At 40.1% G+C, this 14,554-nt stretch overlaps 1 protein-coding gene across 1 annotated transcript; it reads left to right on the forward strand.

Annotated features, from left to right (window-relative positions):
• The first annotated feature begins 5,599 nt into the window (after positions 1-5,599).
• On the forward strand, positions 5,600-7,221 carry TRH (thyrotropin releasing hormone). Its single transcript, XM_059856959.1, has 2 exons — positions 5,600-5,792; positions 6,644-7,221. Exons 1-2 carry the CDS (start codon positions 5,600-5,602, stop codon positions 7,219-7,221), a joined length of 771 nt encoding a protein of 256 aa, XP_059712942.1.
• The last annotated feature ends 7,333 nt before the right edge of the window (positions 7,222-14,554 follow it).

A 14,554-nucleotide genomic window follows, 5' to 3' on the forward strand; every position in this document is an offset into this window, starting at 1 on the left:
ACGATGGGCAAGGGAGCAGTTCTATACTGAGTACTCCGTAAACTTCCCTCATATTAACAAGTTAATTCACACAATCCACCAAAGGAAGGACTCCCTACCTACTGTGCTCTACACAAGGCACACATGGCAGCATATCAGATCTCTGGTGGCTCCTGTGGTTAGTCAAGTACAGGCAGTAGCACTTCCCAGTTGACTTCCAGCCACACCTCCAGTGCCACAAATCCATATATTTGCTACAGTGAAGGCTTGGGTTCTAAGTAAGAGCTTCCAGTTTCACTGGTATCATTAGTAATGGTTGCAAGTGACAGGAATAAAAATTCCTGTAGCCATGTGCCCTGCAGACACAGTGAGACTAATGGACAATACTAGAAACAGTAAACTGTATCATTAATATTTGCTAAGACCTTCCTATAAATGGCCTGTGCTGGAATCAGGCAGCAAAACCTGCATGCCTTTATCCTTCTGGTAATGGCAAGTGACCAGCTTACTTTTAAGCCTTTTCACAAACAAGTGTTTACCACTACAGACTCTTGCACTAGACAACAAGAGAAGTACCGTGGTGGGGGCTCAGTGCTGGAAGAAACAGAACATGATAGACAAGTCACCTTCGTTTCCCTTCCTACATTTTATATTCACAGCGAATGAAAATGAATAGGAAAGCTGTCCCTATTATTCCTCAAGTGTTTTGGGTTTGTGATGACTTGCAGCAAAACCAGCTGGGCTATGATAAGCTGATCTGCTGCCCACAGTGAAGCCCCCCTGGCTGGGTATGTTTACACAAAGGGATCACTTTTGCTAATACTGGTGGTGACCACAGTAGGCTGCATTTCAAAAACCTCCTTCCCGTGTCATTACATCCACTCAGAACTGTCATGGTCCCTTTACTTAGCAAATGAATTTTAGGGACTAGCAGACAGAAGTTGCTTGGAACCCTGCCTCCATTAATGATTAATATTTAATACAAGGTTTGTAGATTAGGTATAATATCTTCCATTGTAGTGACATCTATTGCCACGAAAAGCTGTGATGTGAACTCTGAGGCCTTTTGGAGGTGAGCTTTAGTTACAGCCAGGTGAAGGAATTGGGCTGGAGAATCTGGTGAAATTATTAGAAGCTCTGCTGGGTGATGTTGAATAGTACTTGAAGCATGACCTGAACATGGTAAGGACGTGTAAAGGATTCCTTTTGAAGGCTGTGTAACCTTCAATTGACACCTCCTTGTCAAAAATTCCAGAAATGGCAAAACCTTCTGCTCTGACTGTAAGGCCCAGACTTTCATAGTTTTCCAAACATAAAAGTGCTGAAGCCTCATTTTTGAATTCATTGAAACTAATAGAAAACCCTTTGAGGAAACTTAATATATGGAGAGATTAGGCCTTCTGTTTTAAATAATGAGTAGGATGAGTATTGAAGGAGATTGAGAACATTTATTTCTTTGTGAGGAAGCCCTTAATAGAATTACTGAATAAATTTCACATGGAACACATACACAGCTCCCCTCATCAATTTCAATCCAAAATGGGAACTATTATATTGGAAGGAAAGGGCAGTATCCCACATATCATTAAAACTGTTGCCAAAAGGTGTATAAATAACATGTTGCTTGTCTCGGCTAAATAGTTTTATTGTTCATGAGGAAGCAAACCCAAAGCATTATGACATTAATGCCACATATTGGTTTACTGACAGATTTTTCAATATTAAACAGCATATTAGGCAGCCAAAACTTGACAGGCTTAATTGTATACTTAAGAGTCAGACTAACTCACAGTTCATTCTTTCTGGGATGGTGGCAGTTTGGAATTAAAGATCTAAATGGATTCATTGTAATGATTCTTTATTTTGTAATTATCTCCACAATGTTTATGCAGAATCATTTCTATAGTTTTCTAGTCAAGTGAACCCTGTGATTTGGGAAGAAAATTGCCATCATCAGAAAGAATATTTCTGTGCCCAAATTCTTGTTTCAGGCACAGTCCAGGATCTTTCAAAACAAATAATGTCACTAAATGAAACAAACCCGAGCACCAAAAAAACCTTCCGGCTGCCCAACCTGTTGTTTTTTCACAGCTACTGATGACAAGACTCAAGATCTTGTTCACTTCCCACAGTCATCAGATGAAGCAAATTTACAGCTCAGTTCACATTGCCAAAATACTATGTTTGAACTGGGGCAAGTTTCATCATATAGCAAGAATAGATTTGGGAAATTTGATTTAAAATGGTAGAAAACATTCAGCTTACTTTTCAGAAGAAAGTCTGATTCACACTGTGAGGTAAATTGCAAAGTCAGTTGGATGGTTGTAGGTAGAAGATCACTACTTCCATAGAAATTAAAAAAGTGACATGGTGATGTGCTTGCTCTATGCCTGTCCCTTACACTCACTGTAAGACATACTAATTATGACACAGAAGTCACAATTTGGTGTGAAGAGGCAGAAATTTGTGAGGTAGAGTTGCTAAGAGATTTAGTGTCTGGCACCAAGTGTTTGAAAGTGCTGATTTGGATTTTGAAGTCCACAATCCTCAGCTTGCAGCCAGTACTCCTGTCCAGTTCGCTAGGAGCAATCAGCAGAGAGCATATTTGGATAGTCTGCCTGCCAGTCCTGGCTGCTTCAGTTGTCAGGTACAAGGCTCCAAAGCTCCTGAAGGCTTGACACAGATGGTGCATCCCCAGTGATTGGGAATCGGAGAGCACAAGTAAGAATAGGATGTAAAAGCAGAATGAAAAGTTCCAGAACTGTTCCTTGTGCTTCACTGCAGAACAACACCCTCTCAAAATTTAGATATTTCTATAGCAGCTTTTAAAATTAAAGACGTGTATATCTTATTGTTGATTTTGGCTGTTGTAAAAGACAGCTGTTCATTTAAAATTATTCTGTAAAGTGACCTCAAGCCTGGCTTTCAGGATGCAGCACAAACGTGATTGCTGAAATGCTGTATTTAGGTGTGAAATGCGGTAGTTCAACATCTCTGTGCAATTCTAGAACCTACCACAGACTGAGATGTGGACTGGGAGCCAAACCCTGTGCTGACACATGCTCTGGGCAAGTCTGGGGTGTCAATGTATTTGTGACAAGACAAAAAAGTATAGCTTGGAACACTCTGGAGTTTGAGAAAACAGACTCTCCCTCCTACCCATGAATTCATCTCAGTGCCATGAGTAATTGTGCAGTCAGGGGGAGAAAAAAACATTTACATTCATAAAACAAACCTCCAGAAATCTTTTAAACTGAAGAATCACCTGTAGGGAAAATGAAACTGGAAAAAAATGTAGCTGGAAAAAAGCAAAACAGAACTCTGAAAGAAAGGATATCATATTAAAATCAGACAGTTTTCCAGCTGTGAAACAGGAAAATGACATTTTTCATTAAAAACCCCGACTCTCTGAGGTGCTGAATTTTAAGTTTCTTCCTTTAAACAAAGCATTAAAACTCTACTAAATGATTCCAAAATAAGATAAAATAAGTCAGAGCAAAGAGGCAAAGCTGGCCAGACTAGAAGTCCTGGGCATTGCACTGTGAATATAATTTTGCACCTGCTGAGGAGCTTTGCATTGGGATATAATTATAACACAGTACTTTACACATGTTCTCTAAAAGTAAGCTCAAAAGTGTGTTAAGAAGCAGATTTAAGGAGAATAAAACCAGGCAGTTTCCCATTTCATCAATGCCCACTTTCATAGGGCAATACAGTAACTTTAAACTCAGGTGTTGTACCTGAGGGACCTTATGGAGTTACCACACCTAGGAAATGCCAAGGAGTTGTCCCCCCTGTATGAGCAGTACTGTGCGAAGCAGTATCTTAAGTAGACAACAGGTTAAAGACAGGGAGTCTTATTTCAAGTCACAATAGTATAATGCTTTTTGAAGCACATAGCAGCAACATAAACATGTCTTAATATTTAATGCTATGCATCTCATATTCTAAAATACTTTTTGTGGAAGCCTATGCCAAAAAAATATGGAACTGTGAGCCAGAAACTGAATAGTGTCATTCAGAATAAGAACCCAGAGTATACACTTATTTAAATCTAATCCATTACATTTTTGCCATTGTCTTTCTTCCCTAGCCTAATTAATTACCTACCTCTCTGCTTTTACTCCAAAACACTTACTTAATAGAGGACAAACAAGCTTAGTTTTGTTAAGTAAAGAAAACCTCCTTTTCTTTATGCTGAGTTAAGTTACGTAAAGTTCAACACAATCTCTTTAGAGAATGGGAAAATAATGGTTTCTGGGAGCCGAGCAGGGATATATGAAGGCCAGCAGATAACTGTGTGATTCTTAAATGCATTCAAAATGCAGCTTTCTGAGAGCAGTAAAAAAAAAAAAAAACCAAACAAAAAAAACCCCACCTCATATCCCCTAAATTACCTCAGAGCTGTTTGCATAAAGGGTCCAGAGGCAGTAGACTATAAGTACGGAGACGTGAGCCCTGCAGAGAGCACACGGCAACGCTTCTGTTGGACACTCCGTGTGCCTGCAGCAGCAAAAGGGCAGCTGAAGCTCAGGTGCACAAACAGCTTTAAAGGACTTGGCAGATACATCAAGCAAAAATCTGAAACTGCAAATCAGGTAATTTATCAAATAATTTCCTCTTTAGCAGATTTTACCTTTCTGTCTAAAGATTGCTCTGAGTCATATTGCCTATGTGATGTTCTTAGGGCTGTTACTCAAGGATTTGATCAGAACTGATAAAAACCTGCCAATAAAAAAGGTAATGAACTCATTTTCTATTTGGGAAATTTGTAGGACTTCATAAAATTGTGCATTTCTTTTATGTTCTGAAGATATAAGATAAATGACTGCTATAGTAGTATTAAAGATGTATTCCATTCTACTGAAGGAACTCTGCTTACTGTAAAATAAATCCCTAAGCATGTTAGGAATTCAGTGCTAGCTAGAAGGAATAGGAAAATGCTTGGTATCTGGGCAAGATGTAATAGAGGATACAATTATTATTATGTCCCTAAAAAAAATATAAGGTACTTCCCTCATTTCTTTCCATGCAAGAAATCTCCCTGCCACACAGAGCATAGCTGTCTTCTTAGCCTGACATATACCCAGGCACATGGCTACTTTAAATGTATAGAAAAAGATAGCAAAAAAATAGTGGATTATTTAGGTTTGCCTTTAACTAAAGGTGGAATGGAAGTGCTGCTAATCTCAGTATCATTTTAAATTGAACTCTTAGCAAAGGGAATTCCCTGATGGAGAAAGTAGGTATGTATAGATGTCTATACCTTGTGCATACAGAGTTCAAGGGGGAAATTATGTTTGCCTCTTGACAGAAGGCAGAGTAAAATCACTGGTTTTCAGAATCACCTGTGCCTCAGGAAGTTCATATCATATTTAATCTGCCAGAAAAATAAACAACTACCTGGTTTTATGAAGAAATTAGATGCTTTGAAGGATAAAAAACAAACTGAGAGGTTGGTAACAGAAATGAGGAAAGACCCTAAGAGACTTCAATCCCTGCAGCTGTGCCATGTTTTTCAGTGTCTGGGAATATTGCTGTTATTGCTAGGTTTGCTTGCTCCATCCTCCTCCCCTGTTGTTCTCTGTCCAATTGAAGTTGCAGGAACCCCTGTCCCACAATGCCATCCATCCAGCTGCCACTGCTACTCCTCTGCTTGACCTCGTGTGGTGTTTGCTTCAATGGGGGACATCTCCTTCCAGAGGAGAGTGAGAACATGGGAAAAAGTCCCCTGGATGACATCCTTCAGAGATCTGAAAGCCTCATTCTTCAGTCTGTCCTCAAGAACACTGAAAAGGAAGATATTAATAAAGGTAAATATCTCACTGACGACACCCATTTGGTGATGGCATAGCACTTGACTGAGATCATTAGATCCAAGGTATGATTTCCAGGTCTTAATGTTCATACTTAGCACTGGAACTAAGGGGAAGGGAAGGATAAGAGGGCTGCCACAATCCACTTACAGACAGTTCTTCACAGATGCTTTGTTTTCTACGATCTCTTTGCTCAAGAAAGGCTGTACTATCACTAAGCAGCTGCTACATAATAAAAAGGTAGAACCCTGTCACAGAAAGCCTGCTTGTTCAGCAGGTACTTCCCTAGGGAAGCTCTAAGAGGTCCCATGAAGGACATTCTGCAGCTGTGGACCCTGTACCTAATGTAAATTTGAGGTGGGCATGCTGCCATTCACCTACTGCCCTGATCCACTGGTTCCTACCCTCCAACAGAGGCAAGCTTTTTCCACAGCTGGGAATGCTAGAGGCTGCTCCAGTGTCTACACCTCCCACTTTGTAGATGCTCTGCTACCAGTAATCACAGCAGACTCAGGGATTGCAAGAAACAGCACAGAGGTGCCTGCCAGCAAATAGGAGCACTGGGCCCTTCCAGAGTGGAAGACGAGCTGGCCTCAAGCACCCACAGGAAAAGCCATTCTCCCTCTTCACATCAACACTGAGAATTGGTTGTGTTGATCCAAGCACTGAAATATTAAAAAGAGCCTAAGAATGAGTAAGAGATACTAATAGTGTTATGACTGGTAGCTGGAAATACTGAGTTGGCTTTCAAAAAGCAACAGATTATGAGCCTGCTCCACAAATTCCTACTACAACTTCCTTAGGGAGGATTATGAGGTTTTATTAACCTTATTCTTTTCCTTGGACAGAATCAAATGCCCCTCTGCTACAACAGCTTTCCAAAAGACAACACCCTGGGAAAAAGTACCTAAGTAACCTGGAGAAGAGACAGCATCCTGGAAAAAGAGATGTTGAGGAAGAGACATCTTATGGAGACATTCAGAAGAGGCAGCATCCAGGAAAAAGGGAGATGGAAGATGACCTTCATGTCTATCTGGAGCTGAAAAGGCAACAGCCCCCTGGCAGAAAGTCACTGTTGGATCAGTTTGCTTACAGCCCTAGGGCACAGCTAACCGACATGAATGAGCTATCCAAAAGAGAACATCCCCGCAGAAGATATCTGATGTACAAGCACCAGCGTCCTAGCAAAAGAGGCTGGAATTATGAGGTAGACGTATACGGTGAGAAACGCCAGCATCCTGGAAAAAGGTACTGGAATGCTGACAGCTCAGATGACACAGGTCCCTGCAACTTTCAGGAGTCATTCACTTGTCACAAAGGCAACTTGTTGCTTGATTTAGTAGAAGATGTTAGCAGAGACAGGGTAGAAGAAAAGCGTCAGCACCCAGGAAAGAGATCAGCATGGGAAAGTGAAACAGAGGAATGAGAAAATAATTGTGTAGCACTTGCATTTGGTGAATTAAACTGACAGATCACCAAAACATCCCGTTCACTTCTTTTTGGCTTCCTGCTGCTGACCTCTGCGCCTACCTTTCAGTGTGTTAATGCTCCCATCCAAGTTAATGGCTTTGTCACACACTTAAAGCAAAGGAACTAAAGGACCCATCTGAATGGAACAGGCAAGTACTGAGAATCTTCAATTTCCCCACTTTAGGAAGAGTGCTTATTTTCTTAGGAGCCCAGACCCCAAAATAATCCAACTGTGTATTCCTAAATGAATAAAACAGGCTCTTAAATTTCTGTTCGGACGCTACTGGAGCAGGACAATTATATGGTTTCCTCTCACATTAGTGAAATCAGTAAATAGTGAGGAAGAAAAAAGAACATATGGCAATTGTTTCAAAATTAAATAGAGCAGGTTTTTAGTTCTAAATAATAACATTCTGGACACCTGAGTCCTTGTACACTACAATCTGTCCAGACAGCAAGCACTATAGAGAGACAGGAACAGTTTCAACTGGAACAAAATAAATTAGTGACTTCATAGTTTGTCTTGGAACTGGCACAAGAAAACCCTCTTCGCCTAAGAGGCTACAGAGTGTAAATGGTTAATGCATCCCTGACCATCTCAAGCATGCATTGCGACCCCCCTGACTGTGTACAGCCCACACAAGAGCTCCCACCCTGGTGTGTCCACACTTCACTCATGCCACTTGAAATCATGCCTTCTCCTCAGGCATTTAATAATAAAGCAAGAAGAGATCCTTCTCTTGCAGTTAGGATTTCTGATTTCTCTTCTCTCAAATGAATGCTTTTACTTTCTGTGGTCAGACTTCCAAAAGTGTTTATTTGATATGAGTTATTCAATAAACAAGAACAGTCACCTCTGGTGTCCTTATTGGTTGTGCAAACACACTGCAATAGTGTGAAAAACATACAACCAACTCAAGCTAAATAAAATCACATCAAAGGGTATTTTTCTATGTACAATCTCCTTGCATGCTGGTGGTCACCACGTGCTTGTACTTAAAACTATTTCATTACTGGAGTGGAAGGATGATAGACTCCCTTTTAAAATCTTTCACCTGTATGACACACATAATTATGCATCTGGGCTAAACTCACATCAATTGTGTCACACACTTCACAGGGAACTTGACAAGAAGCTGATTTCCCGTTTGTGTGTCTAAACAATAGATTTACTGATTTTTGCAATTGATATGCAGTTACTGAGCACACTGTGTTACTCATATCACTTCTTGTACATTCAAAGAGGTTATAGCACGTCAGTATTTTGCTAGAATGTTGTTTTTATGAACAAATGAGTATATTTTCCATCAACGTTAATCCTCAATATCACCAAGACACATTAGCTGACTTGGAACTCCTCCTCAGTTACAGAAGTCAGCTTTGCAGAAATCAGTTTAGCTACCCTGAAGAAAAATAATTCATCATCTCACAAGTTTCACTGAAGTTAGATGCTCACAGGCTGATCAACGCTTCACGTGGTCTATCAAACAGTTTCTAACTTCGGAGGTAATATGATGCTCAGTATATGACAATGGACAGACATCTTCTATTGACAGTGGGTTTCTAATAAACAAGTGCTGAAATCCTTAGAGAAGATAGGTGGGGACATTCCATATACTTCAACTTCCTTCAGCACACTTTCTGTATATGGTGTTTTTTAAAATGCTTCAATTGCATTTTTTCAGGGAAAAAACAATTTCTCTGAAGAATACCATTTCATAGACCATGTTTGGCAGTGAATGAATGCTTCTTAAACCTTGGGAAACACTACTTGTAATGAAATCTTCAAAATAAGTGAAAAACACAAAATAAAAAATATCAACAGGGTAAATATGGGTTATATATTTCGAAAGTTCTTTTTTTTAACTCACTCCAGTATTTCAAATTTTCCAGGTTCTTGTTTTCATCAAAAGGACATTTTCTCCCAGCGTCTGTGTGAAAATTTCATCTCTATTTATTAATTTCTTCCTGTTTTCTGCAATGTTGCAGACATACTGACAGGCAACTACACTCTTTCTCCTACAGACATCATTCTCAGGGCATTGACTACCATAGGGGATTTCACACTTTTGTGACTATGAAGCACACAGAAGCACAGGTTCAAAGTTAAGTATTTGACTCTTGAGTTTGGCTTTTTGACTCTTGAGTTTGGCTAAGAAACTAAGCAGAAAATAGAAAGCTTTTATCCTATTATGCCATGCTTATTTGAATAGTAAATATAGTGCAATCTCTTAGCAATATGAACAACTCAGATACAAATATACTGTTTAGTTAGAACACAAGAATTAGTTAATTGCACATCTCTCTCTCATAATCTTATTTTTATTGTACATCTTCCCCTCACTGTCACTTTTTATTAGAACTTAAGAGAATTTAATAGCCATGCAAACATTCACAAGTAGCTAGCTTTGCTCTGTCACTCACACTGCGACAACTGCAGAACCAGGCCTTACAGCTGCACTGTTCCCTGAGGAAGTGCACTATCTGTCTGTCAGACAGGCTGGGGCTCTTCAGGAATGAGAACAAACAGCAGCAGACTTGGTCCAAAGGTCATGGAAGTCAGTAGCAAAATCTGCAGAATCTGAATTAATTCCATAGAGCAAAGCTGCGCAATGGTTCTAATGAGGCAGCACAGTCACGCAAAATCTTATTTCTAGCTTTAATTGAGACTAAACCCACCTTGCACAGATGAGTTCTTTGTTAATTCCACTGCAGTTTCATGTATCTGGGTATTATTACCAGTTACTGAGACATAAGGGAGCTTGATTCATAAAGCACAGATTTTACAAGTGTCTTCAAAATGAGTTTTGTTTTTAATGGGTGGAGAAAGTTCATGTGAACCAGCTGTATAATGAACATTCCCTGCAACTATTTTCAACAACTCTCATCACTACTGTTCAATGCCCCTTCCCACACACTTATGAGCCTTGACCTCTTTGCTGACCCACTGTAATTAGCATAGGCTGAGTGTTTCCGAGGGACATGTGGCCCCAACAAACACCTTCATTACTACCTTTAATGGCTCATTAGTTGAAGACAGTTTGAAAACAGCATCATCATCACAGCTGAAGTAGAGTCACTGCTTCCCTGGTAACTCACTCAGTTAACATTAAAGGGACAGCTGCCACTGTAAAGCACCAGTCACGTCAGGACATTGTTATAAAGAAAAAATATGACTGAAAGAAGTCAAGTGGAGAATGCAAGAGGGATGAGACTGTGTGAGGTCTAGATTGTACAGAGACATGACACAAAAAATGAAGACAGGGAAATCCTTTTGATTCTAGGAAATGGGTATGTGGACTATCAGAATTGGAGTGCAGAACCCTCTCTTCCCCTTCTGATAAGAACAGCATGAACACCCCTACAGGGTAATAAGGAAAGGTTGGACACAGAGGCCTTAAATAAAACCAGATGGGAAACTCCTTGAGAAAAATGAGTTAATATACCTGCCTTAAGACTACTTTTAGACCTATGTGAAGACATTCGTGCTTTGTTTCCTTGATGAAATGAATACAGTTTAAATGTACTAAGAAGGAAACCAAGGACAGAACATTTGTCAGGTACCAGACAATTCACCTTGTCTGCTTCCACAATATGGAAGGAGCACTGGCTGAAGGAGTGTTACTAGATCATAAATTGTATTGGTACACTAGAGCAGGATACCCGTTTCTGATAGACATGGGGCATTCAGATACCAACACAATGGAATGATCCCAGCCAAAGGGTGAAACCAGCTCTTGAACTTATTTCAGACACTGTGGCTTGACCTGACAGCCAGTGATCCAGACAAGACAGCAGTATGTCACAGAAGAGTTGACTGAAGGAACACCTTCCTCACTTACAGCTAACATTTCTTCACTTTCTTCCTGTTCATATGCATTAGAAAGAGGGGGAATCTGGACTTCATGATTAGCACAAATACTCCTACAAAATGGAATGTGGGTAAATGAGGATCCAACATGCCATAGTTAGTTCATTGCCATCTTCTCTCTATAATGGATGTAATTAATATGATGCAGCACAGACTGATTGGTATAGGGAAAAATGTTAGATTATGACTCAGAAAACTTGGGGAAGTGATCTGAAGAGTCTGCCTGAAATATGACTGCTGATTTAAAGTAATTTTCACAGAGAAGCATATGTTTTCACCATGAATTCCCTCTTGATTTTGAAGCTGATACTGTGTGGGGTGTCTGAAGAAGCTTTGTGAAAAAAGAAGAGGAAGACAACAAAAGTCTAGACAAATGAAAAATGTAGTAAGAATTTATGAAAGGTTCTCTGAGCCAAAACAGTCAAGACAAAAAGCAATCTCTTTGAAAAAGCAAGAGGTGTTGAAAAAGAGAGAAACAACAACCTTACAAAAAAAAAAAATCATAAATCATTCCCTGTCAAATACCACCTGGTAGGGGTATTCTACTTATTGCTTTTAGACATGCTGTCTTCAAGAAGGGCATCGGTTGCAGCACAAGTCTGTAGACAAAAGAGAAGATGAGAGGCTAGAAGAGACAGCACCCAAATGTGGTGTACTTGACATTTGAAATGAGTCCTGAATGGAATCCAGGCATTGTGGTGTACAGCTCTTACTGTTAAGCCATTAAATTAAATGTAAATGCAAAGAAATTCTCAATCTTCCCATCTCTCCTCTTTATAATTCACCTACTTTATGTAAGTGCTGCCACTCCATGGCACTCAGGACCAATATGACAGATTATTCAGAGTGTTAAGGGACCACACAAACTTGAGATGATGACTGGCTTGCAGGTAATGAAGCAGTTAATCAACAAATCAGATAAAAGGGGCGCAACAAGTAGTCAGCTGCTGCTCTTACAAACCACGAGGCTGTCAGTTTGGATTGATGAGACTGCAAACACAGTAAAAATCATGGATTTGGTATGGAAATGTAGCTTCTATCCTGTCTACACAGACCAATTAAACAGATTTGTTATGTATCAAAATGTTTAGTATAGGCAGCTTGAGTATACTGAATATATGAGCTTTAGTAAAATGAACAGCAACACGAAAATATTTTAGTTATCTGAACAAAATGAAAAAATACAGGAAATTTTAGCTCAGATCCACCTAAACAAAGAAACAAAACATCTTCTCCGATAAATGAAAATCAAAGATCATAAACGTTGTGAGATGAGTTTTGTGCTACCCATTTCAATGTTAGGAAATTTGAAATGAATTTTTTTTTAATCTATCATTAAAATATAAAATTGAATTTAGGGAAATTTAGAAAACAGCATTAAATTAAATTAAGTGACAGTTTTGTTTAGGGAATATTTACAAAGAACATTCTGGTTTTCCCAAGAACAGTCTGATTTTTCACTCTGCTTACACTCTGTTTATAGTCTATATTGAACTCAATGCTGTTAAATTTCAGATATTTTAAACCTTTTTTTCACTATGTTTGTGAAAAACATTCCACTTGAATACCCTGAGAAGTAGACAGGCAACATTAGCATTTACCTCTCCTGCGCATAGGTCAGATTCCATTATTAAACATTCCAAATGGTACTGAAGGTATTACAAGAAGTCAAAGAACACAGATGACCCAACTGGAACATATTTTTGATTGAGCTGTGCCATGGCTACAGGGCCAACTGGGTCTCCCTTCTCAGCCATATTCCGAAATTCAGCCCACTGAAATTTCTCCTCTTGGACATCGGTAGCAATTACCAATTTAGCAACAGACCAGGTCCTAAAATTCACAGTTAAGAGTTATCCCAACTCACAAACATATTTTACCACTTACTTTCTTACTGTTTGCAAAGGACCTTGACTGCAGCAGAGGAGAAGCTACTTCAGAGATGTGAGGTTTTGTCGTCTGAGCTTTTATATCCCAGCGGCAGGATGGGGCAGTACAAGTCTGACTTGGCTGCTGGAGCGAGTCCTTCTGTGCTACTGTTTGTTTGCATTCATTCCCTGTGAGCCATCACTGATACAAATGCAGTCCCCAAGAGAACCTGTAGAATTGCAGTAAGGTTTAATTTGTCCCCAAATATCTCTTCCTATTGCAACTAGCTGGATGAAGACGAATTAATTTTTGAAGCACTGTAAACTGAATTGCTTTAGACTGATCTGGATGTTTTCACTTTGTGAACACTCTCTGTCTGGGGAAGTGTGATGAGACTGACCAAATAACAGCAGCCAAAGTCTTCTTGTGTATACCAGCACAAAACTAGATTATGCTCAACAGCTGTTAAGGGACACAGAAACTCAAATTTCCCTTTGGGAGCAAACTGACACCATTCCACACATCACTGTATCTGGCCTAACTTTGTAGTATCAGTATCAGTTCTCTAATTGTCTCTGAGATATTCCCAGTAAGTCTAATACCCTCATAAAGACCCAAATCATATTGAGCAGGTGCAGTCTCTTCATGGGGAACGAGTTTCTCAGGAAGGGATAAAGTCCACTTATATTCAGAAACAGGCAAACGAGTGGCATTTTTCTTTAAAACCTTTTAATGAAATTTCTCTTTTCAAGAGTGATTGACACTACACGGTGTTTTATCAGGACTTGAAAAAGATTAATTCGGTGAGATGTGTTCTCATATCTGCGGTCAAATGTAGAACATGCAAAGGAGCACAATTAACTGAAGATACAGTGAAATGTTTGATTTCTTGCGCACACCCCAGCATGCCGTCATCCTCCTGGCAACTCACTGCAGGAAGTCCTCACTGCATGGTTTGTATCCCAACAGGAGGCTACCAGACTTCAATTGTTCTATTTACCACTTTATTTAGCCTTCAACACTTTAGTTTTGAAATAGAGCAGTTACTGAAGCTGTGGAGAGACAGGGTTGAAGAAAGAGCTTGCTGTTCTGTACAGCCTCGCTTTTCCTTACACACCTGATTCTTACTACCTGGGAACGGCAAGACAGGATGGACTGCCCGGGTCAACAGGGCTCAGAGCCCACAGGCAGGAGAACAAAACCCTTTACAGCGAGCGCTAGTGAAACGCCCGGCCGAGGCCGCCTTGGCGGCTCTCAGACGGGCTTGGGGTGCCATCTAGTGACCGCCACGGCTGCCATCCTTCACCCACCCCTTTTTCTGCCCGTTCCCTACACACTCGTGGCAAATCAAGCACATGAAACAGGAACCAGAAAACTGAAACACCAATAGAAACCTCCCTAAGAGCTCTGCGATATGGATCGTGCAGTTCTTCCAGAGACACGCGTATCGCTGTAGTGTTCTTTCACTGCTCAGTGAGTTATAACTCAATGGCCTCAACTGAGGACAGAAGGAGCAACAACAAAGGCAGCTTGGTGGCACAGGTCTGGC

Source organism: Haemorhous mexicanus, chromosome 11 (assembly GCF_027477595.1).
Source record: "Haemorhous mexicanus isolate bHaeMex1 chromosome 11, bHaeMex1.pri, whole genome shotgun sequence".
Lineage (NCBI taxonomy): Eukaryota > Metazoa > Chordata > Aves > Passeriformes > Fringillidae > Haemorhous > Haemorhous mexicanus.

Bases quoted from the DNA above. Each gene is read 5' to 3' on its own strand.
- TRH (XM_059856959.1), top strand. From the start codon at position 5,600: ATGCCATCCATCCAGCTGCCACTGCTACTCCTCTGCTTGACCTCGTGT. The intron at 5,793-6,643 runs GTAAATATCTCA...TTCCTTGGACAG, and splicing joins AAAGGAAGATATTAATAAAG to AATCAAATGCCCCTCTGCTA.